General features: G+C 41.8%; 1 protein-coding gene across 2 annotated transcripts in view; it reads left to right on the top strand.

Moving 5' to 3' along the window:
* Positions 1–24,215, top strand: part of DHRSX (dehydrogenase/reductase X-linked) — a 186,259-nt gene that overhangs the window by 130,504 nt on the left and 31,540 nt on the right. For both annotated transcript variants that reach the window (XM_068141540.1, XM_068141531.1), the window contains 2 exons: positions 1,608–1,815; positions 21,807–22,014. In XM_068141540.1, coding sequence (XP_067997641.1) covers positions 1,608–1,815; positions 21,807–22,014 — 416 coding nt within the window. The remainder of the gene's footprint in view (positions 1–1,607; positions 1,816–21,806; positions 22,015–24,215) is intronic.

Genomic DNA, 24,215 nt, shown 5'->3' with positions numbered 1-24,215 from the left:
TGTAATTTTTGTTGTGTTTCTTTCATTGTGCTATCGGACAGCATCACTCAAGTTCAGTCTTAGGTTCTTTGTATGTGGATGCACTGTTACACCCAACCCTTTTGTTTACTGTTGTCTTCTCTCATTCCTTCCTCTCGTTCCTTCCTCTTATGCTGTACCCCCTCACCATCACTTTCTTTTGTCATCTGCAGTGTATTAAATTCTTTCACCACTGCTCTTTTCCCAGCTTTCTCATGTATAAAACTGTAGTCTCTACAACCAGTAGAGATTAGCACTGAAATGGCTAGTGTCCACTTCTAAAAAATGCCCATGTTTTACTCTGCACTCACACATGGCCAGCTATTTCTTTGTCATGCAGGCCTATTAAGCGGTAGCCAGCCTGTAGGCAAATCATGCATTTGCTATGGGTGTTGCTGTGCTAAAAACATCCTGAAAATGCCTTCTCCTCAGTCCAAGTGGCAGTAACAAAGAAGGACTGGTGGGTGGTGGGACCCCCACCAAAGAGGTGCACAGCATGTGCAATTTAAAATGATAATTTAATACAGCATCATCAGTCTGACGTCAAGAAATGAAATGTTAAAGGGTTTTTAATGGGCATATGAAGTAGCACAAAGATTAAGATGACACTCTCTCATGTCTATGACAGAGGTGGCCTTTCTGCCTCTATCATATTCATGTGTTTTAGAGAGAAGACAAATGGCCTATAACATTATTCTCCGTGAACCTTGTTCATCTACATTAAGAACACAATGGTCAGGTCCACTTGTACAATAATTAAATATTAATAAAATAAGAATAATTTATAATGTTGAGTTCCACATGGTGATCGAGCTGGATAGCTATCCCCCACACAGCCTCAGTACACAGTATAATTTATGCATGAGCTCAGGATTCTCTGCAAAATGCTGAAATCAACATTTCATGTTAGGGATGAGAATACTTATTTTAGGCACTGAGTTTGAAAATTGTGGTTTGTAGAAATACATGCAAAAGTATTGCCAAAATAAACATTCAAAACCTCATTCAATATGCAGCTGCTTGTAAGCACAATAATTAAGATATATTGAGTAAATTTACTACATCTTTTCTCACAGAAGTGAGATAGAAATTGCAGATTTCAGCTGAAGACTCAACAGATCTTTAAACTCTAGCCAGGACTCATCAGATATCTGTCTGGGAAAGCAGATCTGCTGCTTAGCCTGGTCTTGCCTCCACTGCTCTGAGCAATTTGATGGAGGGAATCTTCTTGGAATCACCCAGCTACCACCTATTCTAGACAGATCAATTATTGTTATGGATCTCCAGCATTGCATTCCAGCATGTTAGCAATGAGCTAACTCAGCTTTTAATGTCTTCAAAACACTCTTCACAAACTCATCCTCACAGGTCTGCAGGGAGAGAGTAAGTCTGCCTGTTTTCTGGATAAAAAGACCCTGAAGTTGGAGTTTTGACACTTTTCTCGTCAAGAATCAGTCAGTTTTTGCTTTAAACTTCGCTCCTTGCTCTAAATGCCATATTTACACTCAGCAGCAGGAGAGCCATGCTCCTTCTAGCTTGTTGCTTCCCTGAAATTAATCAACAGGTATTACTTCTACTTTCTCCTCCAGCTGGGGTGATGCTGGTCCCTGAGAGGAAGACAGAAGATGGGTTTGAGGAGCACTTTGGTTTGAACTACTTGGGACACTTCTTGTTGACTAACCTCCTCTTGGATATACTGAAGCAATCAGGAACGCACAGTGACAACGCTAGGATCATCACTGTCTCATCAGCCACCCATTATGTAGGCAAATTGCACCTGAACGACTTACAAAGCAGGTACCAATCCATTTTTGATATTCACTGATCTGTGTGTGCAGATTAAACTCCCAAAGAATTGTTAGTGAATACTGAATAGCAGGGGAGATGTGATGTATGGTGTGTGTGCTTTTATTTTAACTAATGGTTATCCTCAAGCAGTTGCTTAATATCTTTCAGGCTTGAACAAAGATTGCAGCCCTTCAGTCAAAGATACAAATAATTTTTAAGTTTATAAACTGAATTTATTCTGGGCCTTTAAAGCCTCGCTTATACTGTGGTGCTGATTGTGGTGCAGAGCCTGGACTCCTCGCTGCTTCGTCAGGGAGACTCTCAGCAACTGGGATGTTTTAAAATGGCTGGGGTGAATGCTAGTAGACTTTGCCCTCAAGTGAATACATACATAGAGGTCCTGATTCTGCACTCAAATGGGTGCAGAGAGATGCCCATGGCTGCTGGATCCCTGCCTGCTGAGCTGGTGATGCCGACTTGCCTTTGGGGGAACAACTAACCCCACCTGCCTGGCTGGCTTGAAGCTTTTTCCTGGCCCACATGCTGTCTGCTGGCCTTTCCTCTCAGGCTGTTCTGACTGCTGGCCTGTGGCTGTTGTCACCATCCTCCCTTTCCTCTCCCTGTGGCCTCTGTTTTGTCCTGCTCTACTCGTGTCCCCCACGTTGGCCTCTCTCTCAACCCTTCTCCAAGTTTCCCCCACCTGCCTCTCCATCCTGGGCTGTGTTATCCCTCCCATCCCTGTGGTGCTTGCCTTTTCACACATCAGTCTGGTGATTCAGTGCAAATTCTGGAGCCCTGACTTCTGTCATCCTTTGCACTTCCTTGAGTGGTTATGAAGATCCAAGGCCAGTAAGATGGGTAAAAATGCATGGCTGTATTCTGTCAGACTGCTTTTGTTTAGGAAAATTGTGGGTGTCCATGGGATATTTCTAATGTTAGGAAAATGTCAAATGCTGTGGTAAATGTCTTTAGCATCGTACAGGAACTGTGTGGAGTTGTTCAGTTAATTGAAGAATGGGCAGGATAACTGAGATACATTTCAAAATGTCCCCATGCATGATCAACCAGAGTCTGTCTTCTAATGGACTTCTAGAGCATTTCTGCCTGCACAGAGCCAGTCTAGGTTTCACATCATTTCCATGAAGAAATTCTCAGTCCTTTGATGGAGACTTCAGCACATGTTCAGAGGCACCTGGCCTGGAACAAAGACTGAAATTGGAGGGCTGGGCTGTTTCCACTGCAGACATTTTACATATGAATGCTGCATTAAGCATGTCAAACTTTTTGTTTGACTTCTGATTACATACTAAGGCATCGATTTTATTACAAGCACATTGTTTAAACTCTGCAGGGTAGTCACATTTTAATATCTTGATTGTAAAACAACCACAGGAAATTGCCCTTACTCTTCACTTGATGTTTGTATTCATTGTTTATGATGGACATGTGTTGGATGGCAACACACAATGGGGCTAAGGAGGGAGTGTAATGCAGTTAGTATTTCTTGGGGATAAAATGCAGAATGCAAAATTAAATGTGGCTGTTTTGTGTCTCTAGATAACAGTAATTTCCTTGATTATAGAAAAGCCTTGTACTGTGCCTCTTTAATTTAGGGTCATCCTTACCAATGATTCATCATTATTAATACATATTTTAAAGGAACTGGGAATGTTACTGTTGAGCATCAACGTGACCAATCTGATGGTTTTGTTTTGAGCCTAACTGCTAATAAGCCCTGACTTGGGCAAATACCTGGGTACTATACATAGGCATTGCCCACACCACAGGGCCTCAGAGATGCATTGCGATTCCAAACACTGTTTGAGTGGTTTAATGGATGTAGTAAGGACATCCATGGAAAATAATGAGATCTGATAGCATACCATGAATTGCCACAATTTCTCAGTATTGCTATCCCTCATTTTTCCTGCTTATGTGGATGAGAAATCTTTCTAAACATTTTATACTGAAATAGCTGGAAACAGAGCCAGCCACTCTCCATCATTTATCAGCAGTCCTGGCTCAGTGGAGAGGTCCTTAATGACTGAAACCTGGCCAATGGGATGCCCATCCACAAGAAGGTCTGGAAGGAGGAACCAGGAAATTACAGACCTGTCAGCCTGACCTCAGTGCCAGGCAAGGTTATGGAACAGGTCACCTTGAGTGCAACCACACAACACCTACAGGATGGCCAAGGGATCAGGCCCAGCCAGCATGGATTTAGGAGGCACAGGTCATGCTTGACCAACCTGATCTGCTTTTACGATCAGGTTACTCGGCTGGTGGATGTGGATGTAGTCTACCTGGACTTCAGCAAAGCCTTTGACACCATCTGCCACAACAGCTGGCCAAGCTGTCAGCTCATGGCTTAGACAGATTCACTCTGAAATGGGTTAGGAACAGTCTGAAGTGCCCTTGGGACTTGAAACCCACCCCTCAATTTATACACATTGATGACATCCCCTCTTAGTCTTCGCAAGACTAAACAGCCCCAGGGAATCTCAGTTTCTCTTCATAGGGAAGATGCTTAAGTCCCCTAAACATCTTCGTGGCTCTCTGTTGGATTCTCTCCAACAGTTCTCTATCTTTCTTGAACTGGGGAGCCCAAAACTGGACACAATTTTCCAGGTGTGGTCTCACCAAGGCAGAGTAGGGAGGTAGAAGATCTTCCCTAGACCTGCTGGACACACCCTTCTTGATGCATCCCAGGATACCATTGGCTCTCTTGGCAACAAGAGCACATTGTTGTCCCATGGAGAACTTGCTGTCCACCAGCACTCCAAGGTCTTTCTCTGTGAAGCTGCCTTCCAGCAGGGCATCCCCTGACCTGTACTGGATACAGGGGGGATGCATTGGTAAAGGATGAGGAAGAGGATGAGGTACTCCATATCTTCTTTGCCTCAATCTTTAGTAGTAAGACCAGTTTTTCACTGGGTACCCAGCCCTCTGAACTGGAAGATAGGGATGTGGAACAAAGATAAGCCCCCATAATCCAAGAGGAAATGGTTAGTGACCTGCTGTGCCACTTAAATATACACAGGTGTGTGGGGCCAGGTGGCATACATGTAAGGGTATTGTGGGACCTGTCAGAAGTGCTCACCAAACCACTTTCCGTCATTTACCAGCAGTCCTGGTTATCCAGGGAGGTCCCAGCTGACTGGAGATTGGTGAATGTGATGCTCGTCTAAAGAAGGGCCATAAGGAGGACCTGGGGAACTACAGACCTGTCAGTCTGCCCTTGGTGTTGAGGAAGGTCATGGAGCAGATAATATTGAGTGTCATTATGCATCAAGAGCGGGACAGCCAGGCGATCAGGCCCAGTCAGTGTGGGTTCACACAATGAGGTCTTGCTTGACAAACCTGATCTCCTTCTGCAGCAAGGATCCACTTAGTTGATGAAGGAAAGGCTGTTCATGTTTTTTACCTGAACTTTAGAAAAGCCTTTGACACTGTCTCCTACAGCATCCTCTTGAAGAAACTGGTTGTTCAGGGTTTGGATGGGTAAATGCTTCACTGGGCAAAAAAAATTGCTGTATAGCTGAGCCCAAATAGTTGTGGTGAAAAGACTTAAGTCCAGTTGGCAGCTGGACAGTAACATGGGCTAGTTTTGGGGCCAATCTTGTTTAATACCTTTATCAATAATCTGAATAAGGGGACTGAGTGCACCCTCAGTAAGTTTACAGATGACACCAAATTGGATTGGAGTGTTGATCTGCTTGAGGGTAGGAAGGCTCTGCAAAGACATCTGGACAGACTGGATTGATGGGCTGAGATCAGTTGTATGAGGTTCAACAAGGCCAAGTGCTGGGTCCTGCAGTGGGTCAAACAACCACATGCAGCACTACAGATTTGAAGCTAAGTGGCTGGAAAGCTGCACAGCAAAAAAGGACCTGGGGGTGCTGGTTGATAGCTGACTGAACATGAGCCAGCAGTGTGTTCAGGTGACCAAGAAGCCAAAAAGCATCCTGGCCTGTATCAGGAATAGTGTGGCCATCAGGAATATGGAAGTGATTGTGCCTCTGTACTTAGCATCTTGAGTATTATGTTCAGTTCTGGGCCACTCATAAAAAGAAAGGCATTGCTTTGCTGGACTGTGTCCAGAGAAGGACAAAAGAAGCTCAGTAAGAGTCTTGAGGAGTGGCTTGTGAGGAGTGACTGAGGGAACTGAGATTGTTTGGTTTGTAAGAGGCCTGGGGGAGACCTCATTGCTCTCTACAACTACATGAAGGGAGTTTGAAGTGAGGTAGATACTGATCTCTTCTCTCTACTAGCAAGTGATAGAATGAGAGGATGTGGCCTGAAACTGCACCAGGGGAGATTTAGGTTGAATATCCGGAAAATTTTCTTTACTGAAAGAGCAATCAGACATAGGAATAAGCTTCCCAGGGAGGTGATGGAGTTGCTGTTCTTAAAGGTGTTCAAAAACTGTGTAGACACATCACTTTGGGGCATGGTTTAATGGGCCTTTAAGTTGATGGCTGGACTCAAGGATCTTAAAGGTCTTTTCCAATTGAAATGATTCTACGATTCTGTGATGGTATACTAGCTTTTTTCTTATTTTGAATTGCACTAGTTGGCCATAATTCATTTCATGTCCTAGGTATATATTCCCAGTTTAGCTGGTAGCCGTAACATGTCAGGAAGGCAGCAAAACAATCTGAAGTCATTTATTTCTGGTGGAGAAAGGGGGCCTTACTCTGCGCTGGAGGAATTGCCATGGAATTGTTTACCGTGATCTGATTAAATTATTCCTAGATTTTTGTCAGGCTAGTGTCCAAATTTGATGTCAGTGATAGTAGTGGAGGAGGAATTCATCCATCAAACATGGTAGAAAAGGAAAGGCAGAAAACTGTCTTGACATGAAGAAGACAGTAAATGGAAATTGAGTTCTCTGCTTTATCACAGATTTTTCTATGGGATCATTTTCCCACTTGGGAGACTCTGGCTTGGCAGTCACAGTTGTGGTCATCACTTCCATTGTTTGTATCTGCTGCTCAGAGATCTGCTCAGAAGCCAGACATCATCCATATTGTGGTATCCACAGGGCTGCAGCATAACAAATAATTGTTGGAAGGTCTGTCTCATGAACAATATTAAATACAGCTTGTGTTATTGTCTTCCATGTTTCTTCTTCGGTTTGTTTTCTGTCATTTCACCAATCTGATTCATCCCATGTTTCTCTTTTCAGCTCCTTTTTGTTGATCAGGTTAATTTATTTTATTTTTGTCTTTCTTTGAATTTTACATGATTTTTCTCACTTTGTTTTTTCTCTTTTCATATCTGCCTACTTAATTTCTATGTTCATAGTTTCATCCTTACCTGTGTCTTTCTCTTCTCCATTTATGTTCCTCTACTGCCCTTAGCCCTGGTCCTATTTCTCCCCTACAATGGTCATTTCTTCCCCTTCCTGCGCATCCTTTTCACACATACCAGAAGAGACACACCATGGGGTATATAAGACAGGACAGAGCATGTTCCAAACTGACAGGGCATAGCTTGTTTCATGTGTGTTATTGAAAATGCAAATGCACCAAAGCAATGATTGTTCTCCAGGTTTTTTTGCTGAAGGATATAAGAAGAACATCAAACACCTTTGTGGTCTTTTAGATCCAGGCCATTTTCAACACCAAACACATGAGTCAACAAGGGGATCCCTAAGGCAAATCATTCTCCTTCATCCCTGCTTTGAATATGACCATTTTCAAGGAGGTGAAAGTTTAACAGAAAAGTTATCTATCTGCAAATGTTTCATCAGTGGTGGTTTCAGCAATTACCTGCTGAAGGTAATACCCAGTGCACTCTTAATGGCATAGCTGGGTTGTCCTTTTTTCCTCTTTTGCTTGGCTTAAATAATAATTTCTAAAGTGAGAGGAGAAAAAAATATGATCATGAGAGAATATGGCTATCTGCTTTTAGCAAAATCTTGAAGAACATTGTTCCATCCTCTTGGGTTGAAAAAGATTGAATAGTACACTGGAGTTCATGGCATGTTTGCAAGGCTGGGATGAAGGACACTCTTTCAAGTACTCTAGTTACTTAAGTAAGAAGGAATTTTAGGAAACTGAAAAAATAAAATGCCTTATTCCTTTCCCAGGCTGTGGGTCACACCTGAATATGCTTCCTTTCACAGGGGTAACCGTCTCTGTGTGTTTTGTCTTGCTTTTTCTCCATGAGTAGCTGTTTCTTTCATCATCTTCTCTTTTTGCATGCCAAATGGGCCCTGTAACGCTGTGAATCAGATCTGTGAACTCCCCAGCCACAATAGGAGAGCTTCTTTTCTGGTCTTCTGTATATTCAGGAACAGTTAGTCACACATTTCCTCCTCTCTTTGCTCTGCTCTCGAACCACAGAAAGAGCTACTGTTTTGTGGGGTTTTTTTGTAACTATCCAAGCTAGTACAGTTCCCAGATAATTTCTGTATTTTTCCACTGTAACCCTAGTTCATGCATCACGTCGGAGACAATAGAGATTGAATTAAAGGACTTGCAAAAATGCCAGGTGCTACATGTGCATCCTAGCTGGTGTAAAATATGGAAAAGAGCTCTGCCCAGAACCTGGGAGGATGCTGGGGAGACCAGGCAGCTCCAGTTGATCTCTCTTAGGCTGTAACAGGAGGCATCATGCACTGATAGGAAAACTTACCTGGCAGAGTGTCTGGAGACCTCCTGTTGTTGGATGTATGGTATCTTTCAACTTCCCTTCTTGCATATGTGTGTTGCTTGTTGGTACATGAATTTGTTTTAAGTTAGGAGAGAAATTTGAGGATTTTATCCCATCAACATTGATGAGATTTGAATACATTGTCAAATGTAAAATTATTTTTTTAAAATATGAATGCATTTTTCAGACCAAAACCTTTGATTCAGTGATTTTAGAATGCTATTTCTAATTTATTTTGTATATTACCTTTTTATTTGTTAATCCATTTTAGTCAGTACAGAAGTTCCATACCAAAAGATGTGTCACTGGACTCTTGCTTAATAAAATCCTGTGAAAACTACAGAAATTTTAATGAAAAAATATTCTTCTATACCATAAGATACACACATATTATTACAGATGTTATTTTACTTGAGGAATACGTAGTTTTGTTTGTGTAATATTGTTTAAGCTTCTTCCCTGCAATGACATTTATTAAATATTCTCATTCAATTTACAAGATAAATCATGTTCCCTTGACAGGACCAAATACCAATTGCAACACTGCTATATTTGGTTAAACTTGTCCTTCCTGTTGTAAGCTACCAAATTTTCCTGTCTATAAAATAAGGATTCAAGTTAGTGTAGACACATAAAGGGTATTTCAGTCCTTCTTTACAAAATGCCAAAGGATTTATAGCTTTTCAAAATGATCCCTTGTGTTTGCAGTAACGAGTATTAATTGCAAAAATTAATTTGCTGGCCTAGGAAATTATCATACTGGTAAAGGCACAGATTGCAACTTATATAAATTCTGGTGGTTTTTTTTTAATCAGGATTCCATAGTCCAATTAATTCAATCAAACCAAAGACAGAGTTTTAGTCTGTGTGCATCGAGTGTTTTAACTGTGTTGCAACTGTGTTGCAGGCCACAGGTGATCCCTATCCATTCCTGCAAATGGTAACTGGAAAATATTAAAGACAGGATGCCAACTTTGGAAAGTTTTACTTTTACACTTATTGGTGCATTTTCATTCTGTCTTATCAAAATACTTCTAGGGCCATTGATTTCTGTAGAACGGTAATACTGTAACACTGCTATCACAAAGGTAATGTGCCGGATTTTATTCTGTTCCTGTGCGCCACAATTCACCTCCCTTGTCCTGCTGGTCGCACCTCTGTTGATGCAGCTCAGTCAAGCTCTCTAAAAATATACATTTAAATAAAATAAATAACTGTAAAAGTAAAATATTTTAGCCCCACAAGTTCTAATGCTGCTAGAATGTCTTGTATAGTTGTGTCTTTGTTGCTTCATTTCTTGTGTTCTTGTTATGTGTCAGGTGCTGTGGTTGCCCTACAGCTCTTGTCATGGGAGGTGTAGAGTGGCTGTACACAGCATCATCTCAGCCTCCCAAGAATGACAGAGGGCAAAGAACACTGTGGCTCATAGGAATGTCTCAGAGAAACTCAAGATCTTTTAACAGTGATGGTAGTTATAATATGGCACTGCAGAAATGTCCAAATTAAAATATTACAAGTTTTGCATGAAATATTCCCAGCTCAAAGGGATGAGATATTCAGTATGTGAAGTGCTAACAGAAATCAATCCATTTGTCGAAGCAGCAGTATCTTTTAATTCTTTTTTTCAGTGAGGGCTTTGACAAGGTAGCTTTGTGACTGTGTTGATTTTTCAGGGTTTGGACAAGAAACTTCTCATTGTGTCCTGGAAATTCAAACCTACCTGACTTCACTTGCTTCTGGTGTCTTTGCAAATTGAAGAGATCTAATGCATTCTGGCCCCAAGTCATGCCACTCGTCTTCTTAGGAAATGATCTCTGTTTGCAGTGTTCCAGGGTGACACAGTATTGGGAAATTTGTAGAGTAAAACCAAAAACCAACTCTATGGCTAAACCACAAAGAAAGTGATTGAAATAACCATTTCCAGTGCTGACTATCACAGTATCACAGTATATTAGAAGTTGGAAGGGACCTCAAGAGACCATCGGGTCCAAACCCCCTGCCAAAGCAGGATCACTTAGGGTAGTCTGCACAGGAATGCATCCAGGTGGGCTATGAAAGTCTACAGGGAAGGGGACTCCACAACCTTCCTGTTTCAGTGCTGTGGTCCACTTTGAGCCACCATTCGTTATTTGATTCTTGCAGAGGTTTTTTTGTGGCTCAAGATGGCTTGTTTATGTTCCTCCCCTCTTCATAAGGCCACTTTCATACACTTATTTAAATCCCCCATCTTCTCTGACACTGTCTGAGGGACACAGTTGATGTACTGTCACACACAAACAAAAGCCTTTCCTGCCAGGTCTGGACTATAAGTAATTTCATGGGTGCAGAAGACTTTCACAATTTAATCTCTCCTGTACCTGCTGACATTTCAGTTGTATTTATTCTCTAACCTAGAAAGGTCTTTTAGCCAACAGAAAGCCTTTTCATGACTGTTTTTGACAAATAGCCGTCTTTTTCTATGATCTTGTTCCTTAATTCATGTACTGGGAGTTAGTCCTTTTTACCTCTCAGTTGGAAGCTGTGATATTCATGTTCTCAGAAGTTGTTAGATTGTTTCAATGAAAAAATTATATTCAAAATTATTGTGTTATGCCAGATTTCATAATCTACTGTGTGCCTTATGTGGACAGACAGTGATGACATTTTCTGTGCAGTATTCATAGACATCTTGGAGGAAAAAGGGGTTTTCATTCTTGCCCATTCAAGCCATGTTTCCCCTGGTAAGACAGGTAAGTCCTTCAGAGTGATGAATATTCTCACTTGTCAAACACTTGGAGCCTACTCAGCTCCAAGGCAGTGAAGTGGGTTCAGCCCACCACAAAATGAAATCTTATATTATTTTCACATATATAACAGCACATTTCCTGTAGTCTTCTGGAAATCTGCTAACCACATTTGGTGTACTGTGCTGGATTTGAAGTGGCAGTACTTTATTATGCATAGCCAGACCCCACATTTCCCTTTCAGCCCCAGAATGAAAAGCCAAAATCTGGCTGATTTGCAAAAGTCTACAGTAGTCTTAAGATGTTTTTTATCAAAAGAAAAATAAAAATAGGTATTATCCAAGTTATTACTGGGCCATTTTCTGGTCCTGTGGACATTCTGATGGAAGGGAAGAAACTGAAGGAAGACCCCTTCAACTTAAAAGCTCTATTAAAGGAGAGTTAGGCACAAGGCACAAGTGCCTGAATTCTCTTGTTATAACTCAAGAGATAATCTTAGAAGATGTATGACAGTCTTCAGTAACCTCAGATCCAGATTATTCAAGAGATAATATGAAAAGCTATATGGCCATGCTGTTTGCTCATCACTCAAAAGGCTCACGTGGACACAGGATGTAATTTATGAAGTCTTGATCTGTTTCTTGGCTGCAGCAATGCAAAAAACCTTGCCTATTTCTATTTATTTACTCATTCATTTGTTTGATGGAGATTTTTAATTGAAGAAAGGGATACCATTGTGCTCAAATACCACTTCAGATATTAGCAAGTACTTAAAATGACATCATATGAACCAACTCCAGAAAAATGGTGCTTCAGAAGAGGCAATTTATATAATTCTTTATATAGACATGTATTTCCTGGGAAATGGAATTGCAGTAATTACAACTTGAACTTGCCATCAATATTTAGAGTCATCAAAAACATTTGAAATTAACACCAATTGTACACAAACATAAAGAGCAGACTTTTTTTTTTCCTCCAAGATACTGATGAGCCCAGCTTTGTGTCCTTCTTTCATACATTTGAGAGCTGTGCTGAGCGCATAGCAATGGAACTGCACGCATCGAGGCAGTCTGTATAATGGGAGGCTCTTAACATCTCACCTCCTGCAATTAGAAAGAAGGATCAGCCAAGTCAAAAATGATGCATTGATTCCACCTGGATGACAGTAATGCCCAGGGTGGCAAGCCCTTGTTTATTTTGCCTTTCTGAAATACTTTTATTATAAAAGACATTCCAAGTTCCTTCCCTAAATGTAACCCTCCAAAGACAGTTAAGGTGTGTAGTCTCTCCATTTCCTTCCAGCTATAACAAGGGGCTAGTCACTGAATGCTGAGAGTTGGAAAGTATGCGTTTAAAACAAACCCTAAAACACAGCCTAACCCTAGCTTCCAGCTTGTGTTGCCTACTGGGTTGTGGATTAAGTACAAGGCAGGAGTCAGTGATATGCAGAGAACTGAGCTACTGAGATGATCACCAGTGTTTTACCTCTTAGAGAAAGGATCTCCCAGTTCTGAGCTTCTACCCTTGTAATTCTGATTTTAAGAGAAAAATGCTCTTTTTACCACTGTCGAATGATGTCAAAGGCATCCTGTATGCGAGCAGTTCAAGGCAATGAGTGGCTCACTGCAGGGAGAGAGGAAAGCTCTGAGACCATAGCCAGCCTTTTTCTGTGAGTCAAAGGACAAGCGGGGCTGCTCTGAAAGTGCCACCTGCCTCTGACTACTTAAGTATTGTGACTGTGTAAGCAACTAAGACATAAAGGATTTGCCTTTCAGCTTGTGTAGAATCATTAAAACATTAAAAAACAAAAAAATTAGGCAAAAGCCCACTTAGAGCCTAGACTAACCACTGCTGTGAAGGACAACAAAAAATCCTTCTATAAATATATTAATAGCAAGAGGAGGGGCAAGGACAGCCTCCACTCCTTGGTAGACACAGATGGAAACATGGTAACAAAAGATAAGGAAAAGGCAGAGGTACTTAACACCTCCTTTGCCTCCATTTTTAGTAGCAGGACAGATTGTCTTCCAGACAACTGGCCTCCTGAGCTGGCAGATGGAGTCAGGGAGCAGTATAATTCCCCTGTGATCCAGGAGGAAGTAGTTAGAGACCTGCTTAGCCACTTGGATCCCCACAAGTCCAAGGGACCAAATGGGATCCATCTTAGGGTGCTGAGAGAGCTGTTAGATGAGTTGGCCAAGCTGCTCTCCATCATTTTTCAGCAGTCCTGGCTCACTGGAGACGTCCCAGTAGATTGGAAGCTGGCCAATGTGATGCCCATCCACAAGAAGGGCTGGAAGTAGGAAACAGGGAATTCCAGGCCTGTCAGCCTGACCTCAGTGCCAGGCAAGATTATGGAATAGGTCATCAGTTTAGGAAGGGTGTTGACTTGCTGGAGTGTGTCCAGAGAAGGGCAACAAAATTGGTGAGGCGTTTGGAACACAAGGAGAGAGGAGAGACTGAGGGAGCTGGGGTTGCTTAGCCTGGAGAAGAGAAGACTCAGGGGTGACCTTATTGCTGTCTACAACTACCTTAAGGGAGGTTGTAGACAGACAGAGGTTGGTCTCTTCTCCCAGGCAACCAGCACCAGAACAAGAGGACACATTCTCAAGCTGCACCAGGGGAGATTTAGGCTGGAGGTCAGGAAGAAATTCTACACAGAGAGAGTGATTGCCCATTGGAATGGGCTGCCTGAGGAGGTGGTGGAGTCACCGTCACTGGAAGTGTTGAGGAGGAGACTTGATGGTGGTGCTTGGTGCCATGGTTTAGTTGATTGGGTGGTGTTGGATGATAGGTAGGACTCAATGATCTTTAAGGTCTCTTCCAACCCGGTCTATTCTATTCATTCTATTCTATTCTATTCTATTCTATTCTATTCTATTCTATTCTATTCTATTCTATTCTATTCTATTCTATTCTATTCTATTCTATTCTATTCTATTCTATTCTATTCTATTCTATTCTATCTTGAGTGCAACCACACAGCACTTAACAGGATGGCCAAGGGATCAGGCTCAGCCAGCATGGATTTAGGAAGGGCAGGTCCTGCCTGACCAACCTGATCTCCTTCTATGATCAAGTGACCTGCCTGGTGGATCTGGGGAAGCCTGTGGATGTGGTCTGCCTGGACTTCAGCAACGCCTTTGTCACCATCCCCCACAGCAAACGCCTGGCCAAGCTGTCAGCCCCTGGCTTGGACAGCAACACTCTGTGCTGGGTTAGGAACTGGCTGGAGGGTGGTGTCCAGAGAGTGGTGGTGAATTGTGCCACATGCAGCTGGCATCTAGTCACTGGTGGTGTCCCCCAAGGATCAGTGCTGTGCCCCATGCTCTTTAATATCTTTATTGATGATCTGGATGAGGGCATTGAGTCCATCATCAGTAAGTTTGCAGATGACACCAAGCTGGGGGCAGGTGTTGATCTGTTAGAAGGTAGGAGAGCTCTGCAGAGGGACCTTGACAGGCTGGACAGGTGGGCAGAGTCCAATGGCATGGAGAGCAGCCAGGCAGAAAGGGACCTGGGGGTAGTGGTTGATAGTAGACTGAACAGGAGCCAGCAGTGTGCCCAGGTGGCCAAGAAGCCCAATGGCATCCTGGCCTGGATCCAGAACAGTGGAGCCAGCAGGAGCAGGAAGGTCATCCTCGACATGTACTCAGCACTGGTTCGGCCACACCTTGAGTACTGTGTCCAGTTCTGGGCCCCTCAGTTTAGGAAGGATGTTGACTTGCTGGGACATGTCCAGAGAAGGACAACAAAGCTGGTGAGGGGTTTGGAGCACAAGCCCTATGAGGAGAGGCTGACGGAGCTGGGGTTGCTTAGCCTGGAGAAGAGGAGGCTCAGGGAGATCTTATTGCTCTCTATAACTACCTGAGGGAGGTTGTAGCCAGGCAGATGTTGGTCTCTTCTCCCAAGCAACCAGCCCCAGAACAAGAGGACACAGTCTCAAGCTGTGCGAGGGGAGGTTTAGGGTGGAGGCTAGGAAGAAGTTCTTCATAGAAAGAGAGATTGGCCATTGGAATGTGCTGCCCAGGGAGGTGGTGGAGTCACTGTCACTGGAGGTGTTTAGGAAGAGACTGGATGGGGTGCTTGGTGCCATGGTTTAATTGATTGGATAGTGTTGGATGATCTCAAAGGTCTCTTCCAACCTGGTTAATTCTATTCTATTCTACTCTACTTCTATTCTATTCTATTCTATTCTATTCTATTCTATTCTATTCTATTCTATTCTATTCTATTCTATTCTATTCTATTCTATTCTATTCTATTCTATTCTATTCTATTCTATTCTTTCTATTAATTTATCGGTCTTGTATCCTTACTTCCTAACATGTACAGCCCAGTGTCATGAGGGGACTTGAGGAGTCCCTACTGCTTGAGACCTTATTCACTCTAATTGCAGCTGCCAGTGTATTCCGTTTGAAATACGTGGGGGTGTAGTAAGGCCACCTTGACTGTTATATGTATATATTTTTTTATTTTATTTTTTTAAAGGCTACATATCAATTATATGGAATAAATGCACATGAAAGAAACACCCTAAATACCCAGGGTATTTACTCTAATGGGTGAGTCTCTAGTAGTTTACAGTACTAGTTGGTAACAGGACAGCTAATACACAAAGCATAACTCTGACAACATTTGAGTAGGCAGGTAAGCTAACACTTTAGATTTTAGTTTTGTTTTACCAATGCATATACTTTTTTATTTCAACTGGCAACTTACTAGTTTTCAATGGTGGTAGATATATTCTGATTTCTCCAATTCTGCCTTTTCTCCATTTCCTTTTTTTTTTTTTTTGTAATATATCATAGTATCATAGTATCATTCAGGGTTGGAAGGGACCACAAGGATCATCTAGTTCCAACCCCCTGCCATGAGCAGGGACACCCCACACTAGATCAGGCTGGCCAGAGCCTCATCCAGCCTGCTCTTAAACACCTATATATATTGAGGGAAAACCACAATTGATGAGACTCAGCCAAATATATTAACAGGATAAATATTTAAATCTAATAAACAACATTTAAGAGTCAGGTTTTGGTTTAACACAGGAAAAAAGAAAGAACTGCTTATGACAACCAGAAAAAAAAACATACCTATATTCTGCAGTGTATTTCTATAGCTGCTTGAAAATAAACTTCAAAATCAATCAACAGTATTGAAGAATCTTGTGCTACATTCCTGTGAGAAAGAAAATTTGAGACCGCAAAGGCTTTGTGTTTAATAATAGTATTTTGTGTTCTTGCCTAAGCAATGGTGATGATGCATTGCGAGATTAATACATAAATCATTAGGAAACTTCAGTCATTTTAATGCATCAAGTCTGTGTTTTGTTTAATTCACTGTTTCATCCTAAGGCATATATTGAAATTTTGTGTGGCCTTTCATTAAAAACCCCAGCATGTCACCCATGTTTTGCATCACTTGTCTTTTTATGGAGAGCATAGCGATTGGGTTGGTCTGCAGTTTGATCCTGGTGTGCTCTGCCCTCTGGGCAAATTGACGCACTGGAAATTGGGGAGCATGGTGATGGGTGAGGGGAGGATGACATCCACAATACAAATGCAGCGTGAAATAGGTCTACACCAGGAGAACTTCACTGCTAGAACCAGCCATGTGGCCATGTGTCAGTCAGCATAGTAATAGATCCTCTAAGTCTTTTGCTGATGCAAGATGTGATGGGGAAGGGAAAGCGTGTCGTCACTGCACCCTTCTCTTAGTCAGTCTGTATCTGCTTCCTCCACTTATGCACATAATGCAAAAGCACCCATTAATGAAGGAGAAAAAGCTGAGAGTAGCATGAGAGCCTATTCACAGATATGGAGAAAATGGTCTGCTGAGCAGCAATTTTGTTTTTCCTCTTGCTCTCTGGGTACCCTGAGCTGACTTAATGCTCTTCACTAAATATGGTATCACTGGACAAGACAGACCAACTAAAGCCAGCCAGATAAGAAACCAGAGTGTGCTGAACATGGATCCAGTTGTCAAATGCGAATAGAAGCTGAGACCATTTTTAAACATCTCATTAGCCACTGCAGGCTGCTTGAAATTTGGCTTCCCATTACTTTTTACAAATACATTGCCTCAGCATGCTTCTAAGTCTGCTGCTGGAGACAGCACCAGGGAGATGAGTGGTAAAATCAGCCTCTGGTGGAAAATAAAATAAAAATAAAAATCATCGAATGACAAGGTTTCACGCACTCCAGAACTGAACACCTACTTATTTTGCTTTGGCAAAAATACAAAACATTCCCTTTCTCCTCTCACTGATTTTTGACAATTGACAATTCAAACTTGTCAGTCTATGTTGCAGAAATTCTTAAACAAAAAACCGAGAATTTCTGCTAAAAAATAATTGAACATAAAATACATAGTCTATCTTATCTTGATCCTGTATTCATCAGTATAGAATCAATAAAATATTAATTTAAAAGGAAGAGAAGGTCTTGTACATTGCTGCTCCACTGGCCAGATTTCAAATAAGCTAATTCAATTTTCTCTGCCTTAACTCCTCCTGTAGTTTCCATTTGGTTCGTAGCACATTGCCCTGTTTTAACAGCAGTGACTTGGCAAAATGCTATGGAGGGGCATTCCGTAGAAGAGGGCTGTAGGAAGAGTAGTTCACAGAGAGCTCCACCCCAATGAGTGGATGAGCATGAACTTCTCCAAGCTACCAATGCCAGGCATGCCACTCCTCAATGGACTTCTCTCCACCAAGGCCGTGCTCTTCTTTTCCTAGCTGCTGACTGTACACAGGCTTGCCATGCCACAGGGCATGCTATATGACATAGCTCAAGCCCAGTGACCACTGCTTATTTGAACAGATCCCTGGGCAATTGATCACCAGTATCTTCTAGCTCTCTAGCTAGCTGACCTAGCTCTCTAGCCAGCTACTACAGGGAGCTGGGAGCTACAAGTGTTTTGCCCAGCTGACTACCTTGTTAGGAGGTACAGTTTCTTCTATTTGAGAGTCTGTCTGCTGTGCTGTGAAGCACTGGTCAATACTCTGTGTCCTCAGGTGTCCAAGTGTCACAGGCTGGTGTGCCAGCACAGTTTCCTGGTAATCTGGTTCTGCTTTCAGCTGTTTGGTCTCTTGTATGCACTTCCATTTCAGAAAGTTTTAGAGCCTTCAGAAAATTAAAGCAATGTCCAAGTGCATATATGTCAGTATTATTTTCTTTAGCATACAATTATACTTTCTTTCAGTGTAGAAAATGTACATACAGAGGCTAAATTCAGATTCATAGGTTTTAAAGTCAGATAATTCCATGTGCAAGAAGAACACATTTTATGGTTTTAAACTTTAAAGAGGATAGACTGAGATTTTACCGTGAGGGTGGTGATGCACTGAACAGGGTGTCCAAAGAAGTTATGGACGCTCCATCACTGAAAGTGTTCAAGGCCAGGCTGGATGGGTGTTCAAACAACCTGATGTGCTGAAAGATATCCCTGCTTATATCCAGGGGGTGGACTAGATGATCTTTAGAAGTCTCTTCCAATCCAAACCATTCTCTCATGTATGTTGCATGGGAGATGCAAATGTGATACAGGTACAGGAACCTGTGTTCTCCTATTTTTTCTGATGCATGAAGTCAAAACTGGTTATAATGAAATCAAATAACCAGTATTGTGGGTTGTTTTTTTTTTACATGATTCTAATAAATGGAATCTCACAAACAAAACAGTTGTTCAGAAAAAAAAAATCATTGTCAGTCCTATGTCGCAGGTTATTCCTCTCTCTTGTACAGTCTATTGATGTAAGATCCCTGGAAAGCAAAAAGCATACACAGAAAACACGGAAAGAGGGCAGGTAATCATTGCAAGGGTTCTGCCAAAAGTGTCTGCTCTGTGTATCCAATTTTATATCCTTCGTACCTATAGTACTCTATTGAAGTCTGATTCCTCACTGCCTTGCAAATCATTTGCATCTCTGCACTGTGATATAAAAGGCTTTTTCACTGATTGGATAGCTTTTTATATCTTCTCAGCACTCATGTTTCTCTGACACAGATATCTATGCAAAGTACAAGGCTTTTGGGCATCTGGCCCTTGTGGTTCATTTTTCATTGCCATAAGGTGAATCAGAACATCATTCACACAAAATGTGGGAATGGGAAGTCATGGGGAGCTTTCACTGTCCCCCTGCCTGGTATGTGAAGGTTACTGCAGGCCAGACTAGATCCAGGAAAAACAAGTCAGAGTAGTCCCCAGCCCTGCTTCCCTGTAAACCAGACAAGATCACTTGAACTCAGGAAGCTTGTCCCATGCCCCAGCTTGCATTCTCCACCAGTGGGGGAATGCTGGCACTGATGGCAATGTGCCAGGGTTGTCTGCCAGCTGACTGCTGGAGGCAGCTTCGGATGAGTGCTTCTTCCCATGGATGGCTTGAGCGCTGCCTTGCATGGTTGTGCAGGGCAAGTTTGTGGCAGCTGAGGATCTGGTCCTTCAAGTTAAAAGGGGTGAAATATGCATGAAACATAAGGTGACATGTTGAGTGTCTCAGATCAGAGCACGGATGTTACTGAATTTAAAATGTAACTGCAATTTTCTGACTAATGCCAAGTCACTTTTATATTCATGCCGTGATTGTTCTTTATTCTTAAAATAGCCCATTTTGCCCTGAGGTGCAGGTGATATCTTTATGATGATGGAGCTACTTTATCCAGCATATTACAGCTCACATCATTGGTTGGTGTGAGGGCTGTTTGTTATCAGATGTCCTTTTTTATTCTCTGTCAACTTATAATGCTTTTGTAGTGTGTGTGTTTGTTACTTGCTTGATCAAGGATAGAGCAGGGAGAAAAAAATGAACAAGAAAGAAAAAATAAAGGGAAGCAATGGAGATTTGGTGGTCTTTTCTTTTACTTCCAGTACCTGAACTGTACTATTTGCCATTGTGTCTCCAGGTTTTTTGAGTCCATTCAGATAACATGAGCAGTTCAACTGCTTCAGAAGCTTTATACCTCTGCAGAGAGTCAGCTCAATTGTTAGCATCTAAAGCTTTCTGTGGTGAAGTTTACAGGATATATAAAGGCAGTCAATAAGAATGAGATAGCAAAAAGAACTCTGACACATATTTGCTATTCATTCAATATAAAAACCTTTCATGTATTAGCCACCACAAAAAAAAACAACAAAAACCCAACTCAGAGACAGCAGAATAGGAACATCCTCAGCCTGGGCATTTAATGCACAAAGGGTAACCTATTCAGTATTCCTAAGGTTGGAAGAGACGTCAAAGATCATCGAGTCCAACCTGTCACCACAGACCTCATGACTAGAGTACAGAGGACACTACTGCCCACTGCAGGCTTGAGCTCATGACCTTCCACATAAAGGGTCTGATGCGCTACCAACTGAGCCACCTGAAGGGGTGAAGGTGCAGAAGATGAAGCTATAGCTGCATCTGGCTCTGTCACAAAGTCAGGACAACTAGGGGGAAGGAGAGGGTTGGGAAAGAGATCTGCTTCTGAGTGGGTGCCCTAGCCCCTGGATCCACATCTGCTGCAGCAGCAAGCAGTGCCACATTCCCAGGCTCTGGCAGAGGCAAAGGAGATGGGGACCACAGCTGTTTTGCAGCCCACAGGATCCCATTGCTTTAGGCTGCTGCCTGCTTTGACTGTGAGCTGCCTGTAATGCCAGGAATTACCTTTGGTTCCACTAAGCACAAAAAAAGGTTAGATGAGAGGATGTAACAATTACAAGAGTGTCAAGGAATAGGAATTTGTGGAAGTAATGCTGAGGCCCCAATCGGGAGGAGCATTTTAAGTGACATACCTGCTAATTTGCCTGGAACTAATCTGCTTATGGAAAAAAATATTGCTACCTGCCTGCGGTGAAACCCTGCTAATCAGCAGTTCCTAGAAAGTTTGACTTGAAAGAAAGGCAGATTCAGCATCCAGATGAGCAAGATGCACAAGAGTCTCAACAGGTAGTATTTTGCTGTTAAGTCCAAGTATTCCTGTGACTTTGTCACACCTTCTGTTTGGCATAGGCTCAGCCAGCTGTCTTAGCTCTAAAGGCTCTATCTGGCATAACTGTGGTTACACTTGCAGCTGCTCTTCTTGTTCTGTCTTTGTATTAATCTCTTTAGCTGTGCATAATCTGGTGTATCATTGGTGCAGGTGCAATGACTGCCTTACTCAACTGGGCTTTCATCAGAAACTAGTAGGTCCTACTGCAATACAAATAATAATAACCAGGAGTAGTATGATCAGGCACGAATTTACTGGGTGTGGACAGTGTATGTATGTGTGGGAAGAGGGTGATGAGGAAGGGGAGAGTAGTTTGAGGGCCTCTAGCTGATGATATCCTGGAGATAAGTGCCTCAGCATTTCTGTTTCAAATAGTTTGACATAGAGGTTCTGGCAGGCACTGTGTAATGTTTGGTTTTTTTTCTTTAATTCTCCTGCCATAAGTCAGACTTGGTGTCAGATGTAATAATCACCAGAACTCCAGCAAGTGACACACCTGACAGTGATAAGCTGTTTCTTCTGATGACAGTGTATAGCTGTTTGCTGGATATTGCAAAGTGTATTTGATGATTGTGCAATACTGATTTACTTCTGATTATTTTTAAGTGTATCTCCTTCTCTCTTTCTTTCTCATATACAGATGTTCATATTCACCCCATGGAGCCTACGCCCAAAGCAAACTTGCCCTTGTGTTATTTACCTATCAGTTACAGCATCTTCTGACTGCAAATGGAAGCCATGTGACTGCTAATGTAGTAGACCCTGGAGTAGTGAATACTGATCTCTACAAACATGTCTTTTGGGTTGTAAAAGTGGTCAAATGGATGACAGCCTGGCTACTTTTCAAGGTATGCAGTATTTTTAAATCGTTTTGTTGCTGTGCCCCTTCATTGTGAGAGGCGTAGTCAGTACAGAGCTGACTGGACTGTAGTTTGGAATTTATCATAATATAGGGCATTTACTGCATTTCTCAGTTCTGTTGAGATGTACAGAGTTGATAAAGACAGGCCTTCCCCAGAATTATTATTGTAAATGGAGGGAGTGAGCTCTCACACTAAGGGAAGGGAAGGGAATGCCTTTCATGGCCTGCGCATTGATTATCTCTGCCCTGATCTATCTGTATGCCTTTGTGCACAGGCACAGAGCACCATCCTAACAAGGAATCAGAATATATAAAGTGTTCCTTGGAAATGTCTTCTATGTCCTCTTAATGAGAAGCAGACATGATCTGGCATGGTCTACATGTACACAACATGTTATAGAGAAGAGGTTAAAAAAGAACAAGGAAGGTGTACAAAAACGGTGACTGGAAGTGGTTCTGTGGGTCCAGACACTTGTGCTCTGGAAGGTGGGACAGTGATCATTTCATTTTTTCGTGCTACCACATAGCTGTGATGGTACATGATTTTCTATCATATGTTCCTGGTCTGCATTAGGAAACTTAAAGCTGTTAAAACTATTCCAGAAGTGGGGCAGACCCAGTTATGGTTAATTTAAGTAATGTTTTGTAGATCAATCTGAAATCAGTTTAGTTGTGTAGGTGCAACCTCCTCATGCAGACAAGCTTTAGGAGGACTTGTGCTGAGAAAATGTACTGCTTGTAACTCTTTCAGAAGGTAGTTTTGGACTAAGTGAATGGAACCTGATTCCATTAGAGTAAATTAAGTGTCCTAATTAAAATGAAGTATTTTAGATCAAGAGGCATGTCCTACAAAGCAAATTAATTTTAACCTTTGATATGGAAATATCACTAGCTTTAATTTTAAAAATGAAAGTGGAGGCTGGAAGGCTCTGAAATCAGAGGCAAACAATAAACCCATATTTTAAAAAAATAATAGTATCTTCTGAATACACCTTGAATATTGCAATAAAATTGTAATAGGAATGCTTGTGATATGTGATACTTTCCTAAAGAAGCAGAATGCAGCTTCACCAGAGCATACATATATAAAACTTGTTTTCCCTCTTGTGACTGTCATTTTAAATATCAGTCTCAGGTGATGGCATTTTTTTTAATTGGACTTACTTCACCCTGCTAAACATAACAGTTTCATGTAGATGTTTAGCTTCTGTTTGGCATTTCCTCCAGAGTCACAAAATTCTGACAAAATGTCCATGTCTGAGAGTGAGAGTTAAATCTGATGTTGTTTATAACACTCAGTCCCACCCAGTTTTATTGGTGTGCCCAATGAGACCTTTTAGTATTATACCAACCATGTTTAGACTGAATAGGATGTCACTAAACATACATAAAATGAGTTTAGGTTTGTCATGACAGGGAGTCACATACTTACAGCTCTAATAGTAATGATGCCAATAGTCCTGATCACTGCCTATTCTTTGGGTGAGATACTCCTCTAAAGAAGGACTGGTGACAGACGTGCATACTTACTTGCATGTAAGTGTGATGTGTGTACTGCCTGAGAAAACAAGCACATCAATTGCTTTTTGAGTCAGAATAGGTTTGAATAACTGAGTGCTTCAGTTATCAAGATTTCTCATTTTTCCTAAAAGCCAAAGGGCAGGGAAACATTTACTATCAGTCTTCCCACCCTTCCTTAGACTTCTGAGTTACAGTTCTGACATCTCTTTGCTTATTGCTTGTTGCTTAAGATATGTGTCTGTATTCAGGATTGATTTTGTCTTCTTTATTCACATGGAAGAGCACTTGGTGACATAGCTATGTCCTGTTCAGATCTGGCAGATCTACATCACAAGGAGATGTTTAGCCCTACAGCAAGGTCATATTGAAAGCCTGCCTGGTGATTTCAGTAGCACTGTAGTGTCATAGTATGCAGCATTGAAGCCTGGGTGGATCTTGTGTTTGTCTCATACACTAGGGCAGATTTCCCCTGGGAAAAGTAAGAAAGCAAATACAAGAAAATTAACTTGTCTGATAATGTTAACTTACAGTTGATATTATGGAATTATTTTCCCCTGGAAAATATATGCACATATATGCGTTTTCCTTCCTGGGTTATGGCAGTAATGCAGTTAAAATGAGGCGATAGCTCTCTAATCATATTGGCTCAACAAACTTTTAGCATCC

This window comes from Melanerpes formicivorus, unplaced genomic scaffold (assembly GCF_026170545.1).
Source record: "Melanerpes formicivorus ecotype bairdi unplaced genomic scaffold, bMelFor1.0.p_v2 SCAF_1, whole genome shotgun sequence".
In the NCBI taxonomy this organism is placed as follows: domain Eukaryota; kingdom Metazoa; phylum Chordata; class Aves; order Piciformes; family Picidae; genus Melanerpes; species Melanerpes formicivorus.
Note: the sequence above shows the minus strand (reverse complement) of the source record. Positions and strands in the feature narration are given on the sequence as shown.